Below are 20799 nucleotides of genomic sequence, written 5' to 3'. Positions count from 1 at the left end.
TGGGTGTGCATGAAAACTCTGTGGGCATAGGGGAGGCAGTTACACCTTGTATAAAATTAATTTGGCTAATATGATGTTATGGAGGTTAAACTATATGGAAGGAATGTGCATATTCCCAGGACGTGTGCAGTGTATATTGGAGAAGGGGTAAAAGAAATGCAAATAAAACATGGTACTTCATTAAAATCCTATTAGGGCTCCAAAAGGAGCCACAATAGGTTGTGCTTTCTTTTTCAGATCTGTGTGTTTTGGAGCAGGAGATGAAAGTGGAAAGTAATCAGAACTCTAGTGGAAGTGGAATGCTTCCCTTTTAAGACAGTGTCTGAGCTGCTAACAGCTTTGGATCCAGAAGCAAGCTAGTAAGCCTCTGTGTGTAAATGCAAATTACCTAGCTGATGGGCACAAAGGAGCTGCAAATAATGAATACATCCGGTCAGCAAACAAGCTACTAGAAGACTCAGATTATGGCCCTCTAGGAAAGGGAGGTGGAAAAAACAAGTCAAGCCTGAAAATAAGGGACAGGTTAACCTTAAGGGGTGTGTGTGTGTGTGTGTGTACAGTGCTAAAATCTGAAGCTGTGTCTCAGCTATTACCTGAGAATAAACTTAAAGCTTGGTACAGCAGAGAAACTATTGCAAACTTGGTCTGTTATACAAGAGGGGAAACTGAGGTACACCATCTCATGAATTTCATAAATGACCAGTGAGTGAGGTAATTCACTAGCCTGACTATAGAACAAAATAAGGACAGCCTGGAGGTAATTCTTCTGTTTTTCCTGCAATTAGCAAGGAAATTTGTAAAAGAAAGTGGTATTATTATTAAGCAATAATCTGTCCCCACCAGGGGGGTGGAAATTGTTTCTTTTGTTTTTCAGACACTCTACAAGCAAGCTGGCGCCAGCGGAAGAATAACTCAGAATACCATGGATCTATGTTTTGTGTTGTTTGTCTGTGGTGTCTGTCTTGTTGCTAGCATTGTTGTGTTTTAATGAACAGAAAAATCTCATGATGTGGGTGTGGGATGGCTTCAAAAGGCTGACCTTGGAGGGGAAGATGTGTATGGGAATACAAAATGCTCAACTAGGAGGCCAGCACCTGTGTAATAGCTACCGTGGTACCTGGAAATGGAATGGCAACTAAGGTGGCCCCCACAAGCCCTATGGAACCAATGAGAAGGGGAGGAGCTCACTGGGAATCAATGGAGGGGTGTGTAAAATAGTGTAAATCAACAGAAGATGTTTGGATGTGCCCCTCTCCTGTGACTATAGAGGAGCCTATGCAAGGGGTGGACAATTGGGTGTACTGTGTATAAGGTGTTTTGCTGGGAATGTACATATTACTGGGGGCACAATTACACCAGCCTATAACCAAACTACACACATTTACATGCTGCTATCTGGACTTTGGTGCACAAATGGATCTGTGAATCTTATTGCTGTGAATAATCAAGCCAGGGCATACTGCCTGATTCCATACCAAGTGGTCAAACTGGTTTGGACAATATCCCATTTCTCTGTGAACATTCAATGGACTTATGATATGGACAAAAGCAAGCAAAACCTGCAGGGGCAGCGTGTTGCAACTGCCAGCAACTGGACACATCAGATCGTGACCCTGTTGAAGGAGGAGAGGCAGTGTTTTGGGGGTGTCTCGAATGTTGGACCATACTGCAGTGGTCAGGACTCAGTGCTGCTGTGGATTTTGTATTGTTAACTGTACTTGTGTTACGTTGCATAGGGAGATAACCTATAAGGAATGTAATAAGCCCTCCAAACCCTACAGTGTACTAGACAACCCGGACTCAACCTTCTCGGGCCCACTATAATGGGAAGTCTGGAACACTAACTGGAATAGGTGTAGTATGCCCGTACGAGAGAAGGTGCAGGGCATGGTACTACACAAGGGGCAGTGGGACAAATGGAATATCGACACCTTCCACCTTGATGCCTGGCCCTATCAGGAAATGTGTCGCCATATGTCCTATGCTTTTCCAGGGATACCTGGGCAGGAGGATCCCAAAAGAAAAAAGAAAAAAAAGGGGTGGAGTGTTAGGATATAGATATTCAGGCCTGTCTGTAAAGGCCTATACTCTAAGAATTTTGGTGTATTCTTATCACTTGGCTAGTTATAGAGGTATAAAAGAGAGAATCAAAATCACTGTCTGCTGGTGTAAGGGCCTTCTCTTACTGTGACAGTCTGAGGCCCTGTGCTTAGGCTAAGGCCTTTGGCTAAGCAGCAGAGGCAGCCATAAGCTAGGAAGCGACCGGTCACATCCTCACATTCCAAACTAGTCACATTGAAAGAAGGTGCTATTGGGCTGTTAGGAATACAATCCTGTCCTGAATACAATCCTGTCCTGATAATTCCTATCACCTCCAAAGAAAGGGAAGTGCCTAGAAAATGTAAAAGGAAACAGCATCTTGTCTGGCAAGAACTCACTTATCAATACTGGGATGTGAAATCCTCACTTCTGTATTGTTTTCTCATTATAGTTCCCACTTTGCTATTGTTTGTCTGTATAATCTCTGTCTGGTTCTGTGATTGTTCCTGTCTGCTGTATAATTAATTTTGCTGGGTGTAAAGTAATTAAGGTGGTGGGATATAATTGGTTACATAATCATGTTACAATATGTTAGGATTGGTTAGTTAAATTTCAGGAAAATGATTGGTTAAGGTATAGCTAAGCAGAACTCAAGTTTTACTATATAATCTGTAGTCAATGAGGAAGTGAGGGGGCCTTGGTGGGAGGGGGTGGGCGTGGGAGAGATGGGAACAGGGAATGGGGGTGGAGAAATTGGAATCATGTTTTGCTAAAGGGAGAAATGGGAACAGGGAATGGGGGTGGAGAAATTGGAATCATGTTTTGCTAAAGGGGGAAATGGGAACAGGGAATGGGAGTAAGGAAACTGGAATCCTGTTTTGCTAAGGGCAGGAATGGGAACAGGGACACAGGTGTAAGGCTCTGTGGTGTCAGAGCTGGGAAGGAGGATACTAAGGAAGGAAACTGGAATCATGCTTGCTGGAAGTTCACCCCAATAAACATCGAATTGTTTGCACCTTTGGACTTCGGGTATTGTTGCTCTCTGTTCATGCGAGAAGGACCAGGGAAGTGAGTGGGTGAAGGAATAAGCCCCCTAACAACGACACACAGTTTTTCTCCCTCTGATGTAGCCTCAGTGCTGCAGCACGACTGTCCATTCCAGTAATAACCAGGGGATTCACTGGCCCTATCCAAAGCACCCTGCATACTGTTGTTCTGAGAGTTTTTACGTTCCCCTATTCCACTCCCGCAGTGGAAGAGCACCGGTGCTACTTCAGGGCTCATGCAGAAGGCTCACACTGGTCTGTCCTGTCTGTGCATGTTACATGACCTCTCAGCGATACAAGGAATTCTCTACTAAGAAGGGCCAAGGGTACTTTAGTGACCAGAACTGGACATGTCAAAAGCTGTGTTACAATGTTTAGTATCCAATGGGGTAAAGAGTCCTTCTCTCTGAGCTCCTCACAGAGGAGTTGGTTCTGCTATATTATAACTCTTCAGCTGCAAGTAATTTTCAAACCTCATAGGCTGGAAGAGGTGCTATTCTTGTTTGAAGAAAATATATCACTGCGAAGTCTGAGAACAAAAATGCTGATCACCTGAGTACAGGTAGTTGGTAGTTCACCTTGAATACTCTGTCACAGGCCTGGGATCAATCTGGGGAGGGAGGGTGTTTAGAAGATTGTGCTTTATTTTTTTCCAGTAGAGATGGCTGTCTCAGAGGAGTCTGAGGTTTTGTATTTGTGTCTAAATTCATTAGTCTGAGCACTCACACCGCCTTCCCTTTCCATGAACTTATTGTTTCCAAAATATTGCTGACATAAATGTTTACACACAAAGGAGAATAAAAATATTGGTCGACTACAGAAAGAAATAGATGCAGTTTATTATAATACGTATTTGGGCATAGCTCTGGGCAATATTTGCCCAGTTCAAATATACTTTGCAGATTACCTCTTAAGCTTTAACCTTCTGCCATTGCTTAAACATAGGAATGAAACTGAGATAATGTCTCCAATAAAATATTGGCAGTTAATAGATTTTAAACTGCTACCACCAAAAATAGGTCATAATGGTGGTCAATAAGCTTGGCGGTAGGGGACAAGGAGGGTCAATAAAGGTTTCAGACAAAAATCAGATATGATTTTCCTGAAGGCAATCAAGCAATCAGTCTTACCTGATTTTGGATAAGTAACTACAAATACATCACTGTCTCTGATTTCAAAATCCTCCAGTGAATCTATGTATTCACGTGTAACAAAGTCTGCTTGGAAATAAATTCCTTTATGTTGGAACAAAAATTCTTCTGATGGCTCCATTGTTAACTCCGTTTCACTCATATGTCAAGAATCTGCAGGTTAGAAAATATAATTTTATATCCTTTTTATTTTGATGTTATCTCTCCTTCAGGACAAAACTTTCAGGACAACATAAACAAAACAGATCCCTTTTTGATAGCAAAATGTATATTAAGAAAAACAGCAAACTGAATGACAGCATAGAAATGGCACTGTTAGGGACTGGCATGAGAACAGAATATCTTTGGCAGGTAAAGTGCTGTGTAATACGTTGTCTTTGGGTTCTTTACTTGTACAAAGTATCTGGTATTGTTAGGCACCAATATTGCTTCAAGAATTATCTAACGTCACCGAATCCATGTCAATGGGCACTTAAAGTCAGAGCTACCCAAGGAGCTCACCACGAAGTCCAGTGCTTTCTATGAGCGACGACTTTAGTTAAGTTTGTGTCTGGAATTTTGTTCACACCATCTTATTATTTCTGATTCTCTCTCTCATATTTCCCTGTTTAATATGTTTCTCCCAGTCCCTCTTGTCTAGTAACATAAGTTCAGCAAAATAGGAGGGAGGGAGAGGAAATTTCTTTCCTCTCAAGAGTTTTCTTTGATAATTTTATTTTTGGCCACTATATTTTATAAGGTCCCTAACCTGTCAATCAGTGACAGCATGCCACATACGTGCCAGTGGAGCACATTGGCTACGTCCTTCCAACAGAGAGTAGACAGACAAAGAAATTGGAGTAAAATGACCTGCGAGAGGATTTCACCTCATATGTCTCTTACAGTATTTGAGTTGGAACAGAAATCTCCATGTAGTTTATCAGAATAAGTGAAATCTCCATGTAGTTTATCAGAATAAGTGAAATAAGTGAAATCAGAATTAGAGAAATCTCCATGTAGTTTATCAGAATAAGTGAATTGATACCCAGGTCTCTCTCTTTAAGCTTTCCAATAAAAGATGTCTTTTTTTGTGGTAAACCACTAACAAAGACGAGTCGGTGTGTGGGGAAAAAGCCCTTGTTAGTGTCATTAGACAGCATACAAGACTCAATAAGAGTAATTGCACATGCAAGGTCAGTGACATGACTTAGGCCTGGCCTACACGACAGACTTAGGCTCCACGTAAGGCGGCTTATGCAGAGGCTATATTTTTTTCCATGGGTGCTCCAGCCCCGGAGCACCCACGGAATTGGCGCCTATGAGCGTATGGCAAACTAATTCTGTCAGTGTACAGACGACAGCCTTGCTCCCACCAGCGTAAGTGCCCTACTACACTGACCTCATAACTCCACCTCCAGGAGAGGCGCAGGGCTTATGTTGGTGTCGTTAGGGCGATGCAGAGTCTGTGTAGCACTGTGTTCCTTACATCCGCTGTTGGCTGTCATTCTTGTCAATCTGACAGCTTTGACAAGAAAGGCTGGTAGGCTCCTTGCTGTAAATCCAGCGCCCAGCTCACAACTTAGGCTGTCACCCCACGGCAGTTGTGGGGCTTCAGCAGGAGCCCAGCTGTCACCTGGGCTCCCCGCTCTGAACCAGGCTGCAAGTTCTCCTGGTAAGGACGTGCCCCACCGACAGAAGGAGGGTAGTGGGGACATAAAAAAAGTGCAGCAGTTACTGCAGTGGTGGTATATCGATGTAAGTTTGCCGCGTGGTCATGCCCTTAGTTGTTCCCAAGCAGGAGGTGCAGTCACTGGCCAGGAGATGACAGTCCTGCTCACAATCTCTCTCATCCAGCTGTTTCAGCTCCAAGGAGCAGCAAGTTGAACAACACTGGGTGTTTTATACATTTGCTGGTGGATGGGGTGACCTGGTTCTTCTTCTTGGCAAAGCTGATGCAGCCCAATCCGAAAGTGACCTGCACTCAGGGGTGAAAGTAACTTAAGGGACTTTCTGGTACACAGGCCTGGGGTCCTGAGCAGGGGCGGGGGGCCTCAACCAGAGGGGATGGGGTCTCACATGAATGGGGCATGGCCTATAAATCCCCATGCCCTTTAAATCGCCACTGCTACCCTAGGGCTCCAGCAGCGGGGCTCCAGTGGTGATTTAAAGGCCCCAGGCTCCTGGCTGCCGCCGCTACCCCAGGGCTCTGACAGCCGGGCTCTGGCAGCAACTTAAAGGGCCAGGGGCTCTTAGCCCTTATAAATTACTGATCTGGGGAAGCTGCCCCCTGCCCAGGGCTGGATTACCCAATTGTCAGACTAAGCAGGTGCTTAGGCCACTAGCAAAGCGGGGGGCACCAAAAATAAGAGATTTTATTTTTGGGAAAAATTTGATATTTGATATTTCAGAAAACGCATCAAAGTAGTCATCATGGGAAAAATCAGAACTTTGTTAGACTTCCTTACACTCCACTCCACACTCTTCCCCCGTTTTTCTGTTCTCTTTTTATTACTTATCCCCACCTAAACCAAGGAGGCATCCTCCTAACATAGATCAAAATAATGCGAGGAAATCAGATTCTGTCATGTATTGTAATAAATTTATGGTTTATTATTGATATATTCTTCTGAGTTATACGTACTTGATTCACTTTTTTCTTTCTTATATATATATATATATATATATTATATATATACATAAAAATAGTGTACGTTGTGTAATTTCTTTTTTTTTTTTAAGTTCAGATAACTGAGATAAGGGGCAGGATGAAACGTAACCAGCTGAGTGGAGCACAGAAACATAATCTAGCGGAAGAAAAAAACAAAAACTAGTGAAATTTTCCAAAATCTTCCAAAGCTGACATCATTTTTCAAAGCGAATCCATCAGAAGCAACATCTTCTCTCAGTAGCACAGACATCGTTCCAAAACCTGTAGGTGTTTCAGAGACTGACCCTTCCTCTATTGGTGAAACAAACACCATTCCAGAACATGTGGATGTGTCAAAGACTGTAACTGATCATCCCTACTCCTGGTGGTAAAACAGACATTGTTCTAAAAGGGGTGGATGTGTCAGAGACTGAACTGCTCGTCCTGTAAATAATAGGAGAAAAGATCCTGATATGTGGGTTGATTTCAGTACCGATGATGTAGCTTACTGGGTAGATCGTGGACCAAATGACTGGTGACACCACACTGGGCCATTTGAGAAATCACATCAGAGTTTTACCTATGACAAACAAACAAGATATTGTCCACAAAAAATATTTTTCAGCATGAAAGCAAATGGTGAGAAATACACTCGAGAATGGCTACTGTATTCACCATCAATAGGGTCTGTGTACTGTTTTGTTTGCAAACTTTTTGCACATAAAACTTCAACATCCCGGTTTGCTGCAGATGGATTTAGTGACTGGCGGAATACTGTTTTAATTGAACAACATGAAAATAGCACTACTCACAGAGATTCAATGTTGACATATTTAAATCGAAGATAGGGCTTTGGATTGACACAAAAATTGGAAGAACAAATTAAAGGGGAGCGGGAATACTGGCAACATGTCTTGCAGTGTCTTATAGCTGTTATTCAAACATTAGCTGAACGTGGTCTGCCTTTCCAGGGATCAAATGACACATTTGGTCATTGTAGAATGGAAATTTCTTGGGATTATTGGAGCTTGTGGCTCAGTTTGACCCATATTTGGCAGGCCATATCTCAAAATATGGGAAGGCTGGCAAAGGTAACCCATCATACTTATCCAAGACAATATGTGATGAACTCATTGGTCTCATGAGTGGTCTCATTAAGTTCGTTGAGCTATTGTGGATGAAATAAATACTGCTGGGTACTTCAGTTTATCTGTCGACTCTACTCCTGATCTTTCACATCTTGATGAATTGAGTATTGTACAAAGATATGTGTCTCCCACAGATGGAAAACCAGTTGAACGATTTATAACATTCCTCAATTTGAAAAGCCACACTGGTGAAGAAATGACAAATCAAGTACTGCATTATCTGTGCCAAGTTTGCAAAATAGATTTCTCAAAGTGCAGAGGTCAATCTTATGACAACACGGCCAACACGTCAGGGCGTTATGAAGGAATGCAGAAGAAGCTTTTAGAACAGAACAAATATGCCATATTCATACCAGGTGCTGCCCACTCTCTCAATCTTGTTGGCCGCAGTGCTGTTGATTCTTGTCCGGTGGCAGTAAGTTTTTTCTCAACAGTCCAGTTACTTTATACATTTTTCTCTGCCTCAACACACCGATGGGCCGTCCTTAAAACATATTTGGGCAATGATCGTGTGTTGAAATCTCTTTCTAATACTCGCTGGGAGGCACATGCAGTGGCAACAAGTGCAATTCTGGAGTCCTACTCAGATGTTTTGGATGCATTAGAAAGTCTAGCTGAAGACCAATCACAGAAGGGAGAAAGTATACGAGAGGCAGAAAACATTGCAAACAAGATGCAAGAACTAGAGTTTGTATTCATGTTGACCATGTGGAATGAAATTTTACAACACTTTGACCACACAAGTCAAGCTCCCCAAGAAAAAGAGTTGGATTTGAAAACATGTGCAGACCTCTGTCAATCAAGCAGACCACTTTGAAGAATGATTTTGAAAGATTTGAAGACATATCAAAAGGTATCTTGCCTAATACTAATTACAAAGAAGCCCAGTCCCGCAAGGGAATCAGAAAAATCAAGCAAATGATAGCAGTGCAACAAAAACAGCATTGAATCCTAGAGACAAATTTCATGTATCTACTTACTACGCTATAATTGATACACTGGAAGCTCATATGAAGAGGAGAGGTGAAGTATCAAGTAGTATCAAGTATCAAGTAGATTTTCTTTTCTAAACGATATGGACCTATCTGATGAAGAGTATTCACAAGGTTCCCAACAGCTAGTTGACTCAGACCCTGTTAACTTGAACATGAATCTCTCTGGAGAAGTACGGCAGTTCCACTGTTATATGCGCGCAGTCTATTTCACCACTGCTGCAAGCCTGAACCAAGAACTTTGCCATTACTGTATGTAATACATTCCATTTAACCAATTCTAGCTCTCCTCTCATTTCTATCTTTTTCCTTTTATGAATAAACCTTTAGATTTTAGATTCTAAAGGACTGGCAACAGCGTAATTTGTATATTGGAACTTGTATATTGACCTGGGTCTGGGGCTTGGTCCTTTGGGATTGAGAGAACCTTTTTCTTTGACTGGGGTATTGGTTTTCATAACCATTTGTCCCCTTAACGAGTGGCCCTGGTGGTGATACTGGGAAACTGGAGTGTCTTAGGGAATTGTTTGTGTGACTTATGGTTAGCCAGTGGGTAAAAGTAAAGTCATCTCTGTTTGGCTGGATTGGTTTTCCTTGGTGTGCAAAGGAACCCCAGCTTGGGCTGTAACTGCCCTGCTTTAAGTAGTTTGTCCTTAATTGATACTCTCAGTTGGGTCCCACCAAAGCCAGCATTGTTACAACTTTGTGATGGGGTGTGCACCCCACACCAGCCCTGATAGAGTTGATGAGGGCCTGAGAAGTCGATTAAGTTACCTGGTGTGTGTGTGGGGGGGGCGGTGTGGGGGTGGGTTACATCCACGTACCATTCCTTAAACTTCTTTAAACGTAAGGCAAAAAACACCAGCTCAGTTAAAAAGAAAACAACAACAAAGGAACAAGCTGCAGGAGTAAAAAGAGAATGCAGGCAGAAGCCCAGCAACAGAGTGGGGGCTACCCAGTTTATTGCACCCAATGCAGCACGTATGATTACCTGCCCTGTGGGCAGGTGGCGTATGTGTGCATTCAGTGCAAGGAGCTCCTGGCCCTCAGAGACCGTGTATGGACTCTGGAGACCACGGTGACTCAGCTGGAGGAGCTAAGGGAGACAGAGAAGTACATAGATGAGACTTTCCGGAACACAGAAGACTAGTCCCACCCCTGGTCTGACAGCTTCTGTGCTGTTGAGGAGGATGAAACTCTCAGGGAAGGATAGCCCTCCCTCACACCTCAACCCCCACCCCTCTGCCCTCTCCTGCACCCAAACTCCCTCCCTCTTCGTAAACCAGAATGTTTGACTTTCCGGCACCCCCCACTCCCCCAACACTCCAGATAGCAAAGCTGTTACTGTATCTCTTTAAACTCAGCCCAAAGCTGTCAAGCTGAGAAAGCAAAAGGTGAGCAGCAAGAAGATCTGGGGAGCGACCAGCTTCATCTACTCGTGCAAGAACCAGTCTTGGGGAGTTTATCATTTTGCTTCCTAAGTGCACACTAGGGGCAGAGCCATACCAATGCGCAGTGCCCAGAGAATCCTTTCTCTTGGGGGCCCCATAAAATGTTCCGTTTAATACTACGTTTTTGGTTTTGCCCAATGAATCTGCTAATCTCCATGTTTCATAATGGAGCTTTTAAATCATATTGAGGAATAATATTTTTTTACAGGTAGATGTGTCTATGGAAGAGCACCATGTGATAAAATAGTTGGGTCCTAAGATAAAACAAACCTCATTCTATATAAATTAGAAATGCTCTCAAATAATGAGATGCTCTCACCCAGCAGGGCTGCAGTCACCTTGAGGATTCTCCCCGTTCCTGCTTTCTGAATGCAATCAGCCCCCCTGCTAATTTTATTACGTACATTCTTTTTTTCAATTTTTAAAAAAATTCAACTTCCTTTTACCCTTCAGGCTGCACTACAAACTCTACAGAAGTTTTCAGCTTGATGGACACTGCAAAAGGGCTGGTCTAGGGTGGTCACTCATATGCAGGAGTACAGGAGTTATAACCTTTCTACAAATTTCATATTCCAGCACTGATGTGTAGAACGGCATCAGGCCAGCCAGTTGTACTCCTACACAAACCCGTTTCTCCCTTAACTTTTCCATCCACCTCTGCTGACACAGCAGGAACTATCTATTGCCAGCTGAAAGCTCCATCGTCATGCTGATACTGTAAAACAAACGATGGCTTAGATTACATTTACTTTCACCAGTCAACTCTTTAACACACACTGGTGTTGTGACTTCTTTGTTGGATAACCACACCAAAAAAAGCATTTGAGGATCAGATTCCCATGCCACTCAGCTTATTGCCAAAGAACAGCGATGGAAAGTATTTCCACTGCATACAGTTCACTGCTGAAGCTCATAAGATATTTAATTCATTCACAGATTTACTGATGGAGATGTTTTAGTAATATATAATAAAATAATATTTACCTTCTCTGCTCTATTTCTGCTGCTCCAGGACACAAGCCCACACTCCTGCCTTCCACTTGAATAAACAAGACTGATACTCACTCCTAGAAACAGGAGAATACTCTCTTTACAGCTGGTGTGCAACCTGATTGGAATCTTATGGGGGTGTGTTTTTTTTCCTTGACGTAAGCAGCATCAGAATGAGCTCTACCCTGACATCTGATGGTGAGCTGTGGAAAAGGACTTCAGGGGCTGATCTCCTTTGCATGGGTCACACCCACCCTGCCTAGCATGATGGGACTGCTTGCCCAAATGGTCACTTTGGCTGCTGTGGGATCCCCAGTCTCTTTGTTATTGGGGCAGGAGTAATAAAGTGTTGTTATCCTGGTTCTGTGAATCAAGGACAGTAGAACTGTACTTGGCATTTTATGACGGAGGGACTCGCCCTTAGACACAACCTCCTCAAGCCGTTTGTTGTCCAGGCTCTTCTCGAAATCTTGTCCTCTCTTAGCTTTTGCAATCAGTCCTCTTCCCTCTCATAGAATCATAGAATATCAGGGTTGGAAGGGACCTCAGGAGGTCATCTAGTTCAACCCCCTGCTCAAAGCAGGACCAATCCCCAATTAAATCATCCCAGCCAGGGCTTTGTCACGCCTGACCTTAAAAACTTCTAAGGAAGGAGATTCTACCACCTCCCTAGGTAACGCATTCCAGTGTTTCACTACCCTCCTAGTGAAAAAGTTTTTCCTAATATTCAACCTAAACCTCCGCCATTGCAACTTCAGACCATTACTCCTTGTTCTGTCATCAGCTACCACTGAGAACAGTCTAGAAACATTCTCTTTGGAACCGCCTTTCAGGTAGTTGAAAGCAGCTATCAAATCCCCCCACATTCTTCTCTTCCACAGACTAAACAATCCCAGTTCCCTCAGCCTCTCCTCATAAATCATGTGTTCCAGTCCCCTAATCATTTTTGTTGCCCTCCGCTGGATGTTTTCCAATTTTTCCACATCCTTCTTGTAGTGTGGGGCCCAAAACTGGAAAGAGTAATCCTGATGAGGCCTCACCAATGTCGAATAGAGGGGAACGATCACGTCCCTCGATCTGCTGGCAATGCCCCTACATATACATCCCAAAATGCCATTGGCCTTCTTGGCAACAAGGGCACACTGTTGACTCGTATCCAGCTTCTTGTCTACTGTAACCCCTAGGTCCTTTACTGCAGAACTGCTGCCGAGCCATTCGGTCCCTAGTCTATAGCGGTGCATGGGATTCTTCCGTCTTAAGTGCAGGACTCTGCACTTGTCCTTGTTGAACCTCATCAGATTTCTTTTGGCCCAATCCTCTAATTTGTCTAGGGCCCTCTGTATCCTATCCCTACCCTCCAGCATATCTATCTCTCCTCCCAGTTTAGTGTCATCTGCAAACTTGCTAAGGGTACAATCCACACCATCCTCTAGATCATTTATGAAGATATTGAACAAAACCGGCCCCAGGACCGACCCTTGGGGCACTCCACTTGATACCGGCTGCCAACTAGACATGGAGCCATTGATCACAACCCGTTGAGCCCGACAATCTAGCCAACTTTCTATCCACCTTATAGTCCATTCATCCAGCCCATACTTCTTTAACTTACTGGCAAGAATACTGTGGGAGACCGTGTCAAAAGCTTTGCTAAAGTCAAGGAACAACACGTCCACTGCTTTCCCCTCATCCACAGAGCCAGTTATCTCATCATAGAAGGCAATTAGATTAGTCAGGCATGACTTGCCTTTGGTGAATCCATGCTGATTGTTCCTGAGCACTTTCCTCTCCTCTAAATGCTTCAGAATTGATTCTTTGAGGACCTGCTCCATGATTTTTCCAGGGACTGAGGTGAGGCTGACTGGCCTGTAGTTCCCAGGATCCTCCTTCTTCCCTTTTTTAAAGATGGGCATTACATTAGCCTTTTTCCAGTCATCTGGGACTTCCCCCGATCGCCATGAGTTTTCAAAGATAATGGCCAATGGCTCTGCAATCACATCCACCAATTCCTTTAGCACTCTTGGATGCAGCGCATCCGGCCCCATGGACTTGTGCTCGTCCAGCTTTTCTAAATAGTCCCGAACCACTTCTTTCTCCACAGAGGGCTGGTCACCTCCTCCCCATGCTGTGCTGCCCAGTGCAGTAGTCTGGGAGCTGACCTTCTTTATGAAGACAGAGGCAAAAAAAGCATTGAGTACGTTAGCTTTTTCCACATCCTCTGTCACTGCGTTGCCTCCCTCATTCAGTAAGGGGCCCACACTTTCCTTGACTTTCTTCTTGTTGCTAACATACCTGAAGAAACCCTTCTTGTTACTCTTAACATCTCTTGCTAGCTGCAACTCCAGGTGTGATTTGGCCTTCCTGAATTCACTCCTGCAAGCCCAAGCAATATTTTTATACTCATCCCTGGTCATTTGTCCAATCTTCCACTTCTTGTAAGCTTCTTTTTCATGTTGAAGATCAGCAAGGATTTCACTGTTAAGCCAAGCTGGTCGCCTGCCATATTTACTATTCTTTTTACACATCGGGATGGTTTATCCCTGTAATCTCAATAAGGATTCTTTAAAATACAGCCAGCTCTCCTGGACTCCTTTCCCCCTCATGTTATACTCCCAAGGGATCCTGCCCATCAGTTCCTTGAGGGAGTCAGAGTCTGCTTTGATCAACCTTCCCTTGTGCCAGGCTTCTACCACTGCTACCCACTTGCAACCAACTATCTCCTTTCCTTGTCTCCTTCAATTCCCCACCTACCATACTTACCATCTCTTTAACAAGCAGCACCAAAAAGAAGGAATCTCAGGTGAGAGTTCATCTTGGTGCAAATTGAGGCCCTCATCCTACAAACACTTTGGCATATGCTTCTCTTTGAACATTTGGGCAGTTCCATGGAGTTCAGTGGGACTACGCTGATGTCGTAAAATACCCAATACTCTCCAGTCCCTCCTTCAGTGCGTCATTCAGAAGATTCTCCTCATCAACCTGCCGACTGTCTGTGGGGATTCCACAGGGCTCCTTCCTGGGTCCGCTCCTCTTCTCCCTCTATACCTTGGCACTGAGCTGTTTTATTTTCCCTGTTCTGAATTAGCATAGCAGGAAGGCTCGTCCTGTTAGCCATGTAGTCGTTTCCTGTGCTTTGCTGAATTAGGGTCTGTACTTCGATGGGTCAGTGGGGTATAATCTTGATAAGAAAGAGTGTTGAAAGTTTGATCTCCCTTCTGCTTATGTTTTTATATTGGCCCACAGTACTCCTTTTGACAATTCTACTGGCACTACTTCTTTTCCAAATTTTATAAAATTCACCAGACTTTAAACCTCCAACAACTACATGGAATTTTGATCTTTTTTCAGAATTACATTTTCTAGGAATGGCCCAGCTGCTGAATGAGGCTAGGAGAGCTGGCACTTGGGTATTTTATGACATCAGCTTAGTCCCACTGAACTCCATGGAACTGCCCAAATGTTTAAAGAGAAGCATATGCCAAAGTGTTTGAAGAATGAGGGCCTCAATTTGCACGAAGATGAACTCTCGCCTGAGATTCCTTCTTGTTGGTGCTGCTTGTAAAAGATATGGTAGGTGTGGTAGGTGGGGAATTGAAGGAGACAAGGAAAGGAGATAGTTGGTTGCAAGTGGGTAGCAGTGGTAGGAGCCTGGCGCAAGGCAAGGTTGATCATAGTGAGAGGAGACGGATGGCTCAGGTGAGTGTTCGGAGGGTCACGTAAAATGTGGGGGTTTGAAAGTATCCTATCGGAGCCACAGCTTCCAAACAGGAATGTCTACACTGCTCCTGACCTGGGCTCTGAGATTTAGTGTCATGGGTTTTTCTTTGCAGTGTAGACATATGCTAGATGTTTCTGTGTGCTGTACAAAGTTCTAGATAGGGTGTAGTCCCTGATAAACAACAGGGAAAACTGGAACTAAACCTTTGTGGAAACCTGTTTGTTTGTCTGTAGTCGTAGAAGTTTCCTTTAATATCTCTTGTTGAAGAAGAACTGTGATTGTATATATCACGGCTTAGTGTCAGACATAAACCTGAGAGAGAACAAGGCTAGCTAGAGAACTTGCTAGTGTAGCTATACCTGAGTTTGTTGCCCCAGAGTTTTTCAACTTTAAGAGGCCACAGAATGGCAAAATGGATACAACAGTCTGCCATCAAATTCAAAGAGGTGGAAGGTGCCACCTAGGTGAGCCCTCATTTATGCCACAGAAGATGAACACATTTTCAGAGCTTGTGTGTTTGAGAAGCGAGCACAAATGAATGACTTTGAGATAGTCCTTAAGAAGTTTAATGATTACTTTGTGCCTGAACAAAGTATTATCCATGGTGGAGCTTGTTTTCACCCACACAGTCAAAAGCTTAGAGAATAAGCCAAAGCATTTGTTAGAAATGTGCCCCTTCTAATGGAACAGAGACTTTGCATCCAGTAAAAACAAGCACATTTGGAACAGAAAATTAACCAACATTTTTTAAAAGGATTTTAGAGAAGAAGAAGCCATCAAAATTTGATCTGGCCTTCCAGAATGCGTTTGAGATGGCATGCTCTTAAAAAAGATTAAAAGCCCAGTAACTAGTCAAGAGACTACTAAAAAGGCTTATTGATATTCTTAACTTAGGAAGGAGAGCAGACAAAATAAACTTACACAACCCCTTTGTGCAGACGGCACTCAGAAGCAGCACCATGGACATGGAACTATTGTGACTCACACATACAGGAACGACTATCCAGCATTGAATGCAAAGGGCAGAAAATGCCACCATGTCAGTCATTTTTCAGAAGAGTGCAGAACAAAATGGGTAACAGAGGTAAAACCTGTGTATGCTCATTAAGGACTGCCAGAAAGCAACAATTCCATCTTACAAAAAGTGTCAAGGTTTTGAAATGTTGTCTCCATTCCAATGAGGAAAGGAAATGAATATTCAATATTTTTCATTAAAAGTGTCTGAGAGAGAGAGAGAGAGAGACAAACCCCAGCATAACCAGTAGCCCATCTGGTACTTTGGGCATACACATGGGATGTGGAAAACACAGGCCTGCAAACCTGAGTTTCCCATTTGCTAAGTGATTGCCCTAACCACCTAAACCTAAGAGCAGCTGTGTCCTGATTACAGGTTTAATTATGAAAGCTTTGCCTAGGTTTAATTAATTTATTTTATATCACATGAGACTTGTTAATATTGTGAAAGACCAGGCTCCTTTCCACTGATACCAGCACTTCACATCTCAATGTAATTCTATGGTGTGACTAGATATGATCTGCTTGGACACGTTTATGGTTCCGTACATTAGCTGTAAGGATATTGACAAGCCTCACCTTAATCATTTCTTCATAGGAAAGGAAGAGAATATTGAAGTCATCCCAGTGTGTGTACCGCCCTCTGACATAGTCAAACCATAGGCTTCCCATAAATCTCAGAGAAACAAACCCAGAAACAGATGTTCATAAACAATCTGACCACTGCCTATTCCATGCGCTATTAGTGGGATGTTTGGGTTTATAAACTGGATTGGCTGGAAGTTGTGAACTAATTGGCTGACTTCAGCTAATGTAATTACCTTTCCAAATTTAATTGCACTCATGCTGGGATTATGAAACCTTTTCCCCATTCAGATCACAAAATGCTACACCCAAGCCTGCTGTAAATGTTCGTGGAAAAATGAAAATATAAATTATGTTGTACGTATTCAAAAATGCTCTGCCATTCATCTTTCACACCCTCCTTCTCTCCTACCCTGTTTCTTCCCCCATTATGTTTTTCCATCCTCACTTTCTTTTCCCTCTTTTCCCCTTTCTGAAGCAGGATTTCAAACAATATCTCCACTTCACCCCACTTCACTCCACTTCAGCCATGGCCACCAAGGAAAATTAACCAGGTCCGTAAAAGGGAAGCTAGTGCTACTGCTTCTGACTGTGCTTCTCTCGGGGCTACAAAGAATGACTGACTCACTCAAACATTGCTTGTTCCTTGAAGATGCCTCCTGACCAATACGGGAGGGAAGCAGGGCTGGTGGCAGAGGCTATCATTTCACAGCCCTGATCACAAGCACCAGTGATGACCTGTTCAGAGGTTGGAGAATGGCAGCATGGTGATTGTTTGAAGATGGGGGTGCGGGAAAGAAGTCAAGGGGAGAGGAGGGTATTCTAAAGATGGGCAAGAAGATGGGCAAGAAGGAGAGAAAACGGAGGAGGAATTGGAAAATTTAAGATTACAAAAGGATTTCAAATGTATTCTGATATTTTGTTGGTTTTTATATATCTTTTTAGACTCTTTCTGAGATAAATGCCAAGTATATTTTAGATGGGTTGTTTTTTAACCATTTAATAAATGCAACAACACACTCCAGTCTACACCCAATGTGCACCAATTGGCTACACTGGGCCACACAAGGCACATCCAAAGTGTAAGTATGTAAACTGCTGAATGTGCACCCTGGAAAACTTTAAGGCTTCTTTACACAAGCATTTATTCCATTTTCTGTGTTACTGGTTTATAAAATGACAAAAAGAGCTTTTTTAAAAAGTGTAATTCTTTCTCTGCTTGCTTAAACAAAAAATGCAATCTTCCTCTTCCCAGATAAAAACCTCTCCAGGAAATTCTCCAGGTCTGGTGATTTCTCAAGTCTGATTATCATTTTGGAGAAATGGAAAATGGAGCTACTATGAGGTGGGTGCATAACTGGTTGGAAAATCATTCCCAGAGAGTAGTTACCAGTGGTTCACAGTCATGCAGGAAGGGCATAATGAGTGGGGTCATGCAGGAAGGGCATAACGCAGGGATCAGTTCTGGTTCCGGTTCTGTTCAATATCTTCATCAATGGTTAGATAATGCATAGAGAGTACATTAATAAAGTTTGCAGACGATACCAAGCTGGGTGGGGTTATGAGTGCTTTGGAGGGTAGGATTAAAATTCAAATTGATCTGCAAAAACTGAAGTAAGGGGAAAGGAGAAAGGGGAAAACCACTGTCTTGTATCAAATAGAGCATTGCCTGAAAAGGATGTTCAGAGAAGTTCACACTACCTTTAACAGTAACTACTTCCTACTCCCAGGTTTCCCTCTAACATTTGTGATGGACAAAAATCACTACACGATGATAGGACCTGAGCTGGTACTACGGGTGCCTAAACCAGAATTGGTGAAATTATTTAGAAATACTCATTGCAGTCAAAGTTAGATCAAGGATGAATTTGGGCCATTATGATTTTCCATGATGGTACTTTGCGAATTCACAGTTTAGACCAATGGCATGTATTTAAAAACAAGTGCAGCATTCTCTGATAAGGCTGCTGAAATCTGTAATATGCAAGTCATACCAACAAAGGCTTTCACCAGCTACTCAGATGACAATAATGGTTCCATGCATGGTGGATTAGACATACAACTGCAATGAAAAAAAAGACATATGTGTCTATAGAAGTCTCCTAACTTTGTTTAGCTCTTAAAATAAATCCTACCAAAATACATCCTACTTCACTGAGATACTACGATTCCAGCAGGGTTTTGTTAACACTTATTCTACATATCAGGGGTAGAGATGGCGGGGGTGCAGGGGTGGGCATTGTGTGTAGTTAAGTGTTTTGCTTGTGTGACCCTAACAGCATCCCAGTGCAAGACAGCAAAGGTTACATTGGTATGTGGTAATGAGTTTCAACTGGCCTGACCAGCTGAATGGACCCCAACTCACTAATGTCATAACCTGTGGCTAGACGGTGTCATGTAAGAGCAATGAAAAGCTAATAACACACTGTCGTGGGGTATCAGGCCATCAGGGGAGAAGGAAAGGGAAGAACACCCCCTTTTAGTCAATGTAGCTCCTCGCCTTCAGGGTAGCAAAGCCTAGCAGCCAGAGTCTATGGAGCTGCTCTTGTGTTCAGGGCAGAGAGGCCTAGTGTTAGGCACAGGGAGTGGTAGGGGGACCTCAGACTGCCCTACTCCACCAGGTCCTGGTCCAGGGCCCTAGGGAACCAGTAGCGCTGGTTTCGGGTTCAGGTTCCTCTCTCAATAGTCCTGTTGTCTGGGCTGCTTCCTATCTACCATTGATTCCGGATCCTGCAGCTCCTCCAGAGCAAGTGGCTTTCCATCTCCCTCATCCTCTGAGGGTGCCCAGCCTCCATAGTCTGGGGCTCGATTGGATTCCTGACAGGAGCCTGTAACATGCATCCACTCTCCTCCATCAGCCAGCCTTGACTGAACTGAGCTGCTCCCCTTTACATATTGCTTCCACCTGGAGCATGCCCAGCAAGAATGAGAGGGCGTGACCTCCTGGGCCCAAAGTGAATGGTTAACCCTTGGTGGGCCAGTGCAGGATTGGTACACCACATCACATATACTGATCAATGATTTTATTGTGTGATGTGGATACGGGGGACAAATTCAAAATAACAAACATATTGGAAATTATGTTATCAAAATGTGTCTGCCAGGCAGTGCAGGGCTGAAGCTACCCCACCCTAGACAAAGGAATGTGGTTCTGCCACCCAGAAGGTACATTAAGAGACAGTGGGAATGCAATTTACATAGAAGGTAAACAGGACCATCAAGCCAACAAAGGGAGAAGATAATCACAAGCATTACAGCAGGAGGAGATTGCAGGAAATAGATCAATTTGCATTTTGCAAATACCAGCAGGGGAAGAAATCAGCATGGACTTTCCTTCACCAGGAGACTCCATGTTACATTCCTCATAGTTTGAATAAACTTTACGACTTATGTTGCAGGGTAACCTTCAAAAGAATTCATATTAAAGGTACACTGGACTATAAAAGAAAGGAGCAAAGAACACCCAAGTTATGTTTCATGTAAGAAGGCAAAGGAACCAAGCACACTGGACTTTGTGGGAGGTCCTGACCTGAAGGGTGGTCAGCCATCTTGCTGGAAGGTAGTGTTGTAAAGAATCTGATCCTGAAGAGGGGCTGTAGCTTGTTTTATTAACTCTTAGTCTATAGAAAGCATTTTATTATAACCATTTCTAACTCTATCCTTTGTACTTGAACTCACTTAAAATCCAAACTCCTTTGGTTAATAAACTTGCTTTACTTTTAATCCAAACCCACCCCTGGCTGTGTTTGATTTAAAGTGAATATCAACTCCAGTCAATGTGGTAGGCTGCTGGGTAGTCTATCTTTAAAGGAACAAATGAATCTTGATATCTCTCTGAATGGTCCAGGAAAGGGCTAGACATTGGAAAGCATGCAGTGTGGGGAAAATTCAGGACTGGGAGTGTGTTTGGGTCACCGCTGCATGGGGTAATTGAGTGACTGAGACTAGAGTGGGGCTGTTCTGTTGTAAGCAGGCAGCTGGGGTCAGAGCTCTTAACGAAGGCTGCAGAGCAGACACTCAGGATACTATATATTCGTC

At 43.3% G+C, this 20799-nt stretch overlaps 1 protein-coding gene across 1 annotated transcript in view; it reads right to left on the bottom strand.

Moving 5' to 3' along the window:
• The window catches only part of LOC114018723 (amine sulfotransferase), a 30700-nt gene extending 19150 nt beyond the window's left edge, over window positions 1–11550 (bottom strand). The window contains exons 1-2 of the mRNA XM_043543137.1: window positions 11439–11550; window positions 4217–4390 (exon numbers count right to left, since the gene is read on the bottom strand). Of these exons, the coding sequence (XP_043399072.1) occupies window positions 4217–4379 (163 nt within the window). The 5' untranslated portion in view covers window positions 4380–4390; window positions 11439–11550. The remainder of the gene's footprint in view (window positions 1–4216; window positions 4391–11438) is intronic.
• Window positions 11551–20799: the final 9249 nt, after the last annotated feature.

This window comes from Chelonia mydas, chromosome 3 (genome assembly GCF_015237465.2).
Source record: "Chelonia mydas isolate rCheMyd1 chromosome 3, rCheMyd1.pri.v2, whole genome shotgun sequence".
NCBI classification, from domain to species: Eukaryota; Metazoa; Chordata; order Testudines; family Cheloniidae; genus Chelonia; species Chelonia mydas.
Note: the sequence above shows the minus strand (reverse complement) of the source record. Positions and strands in the feature narration are given on the sequence as shown.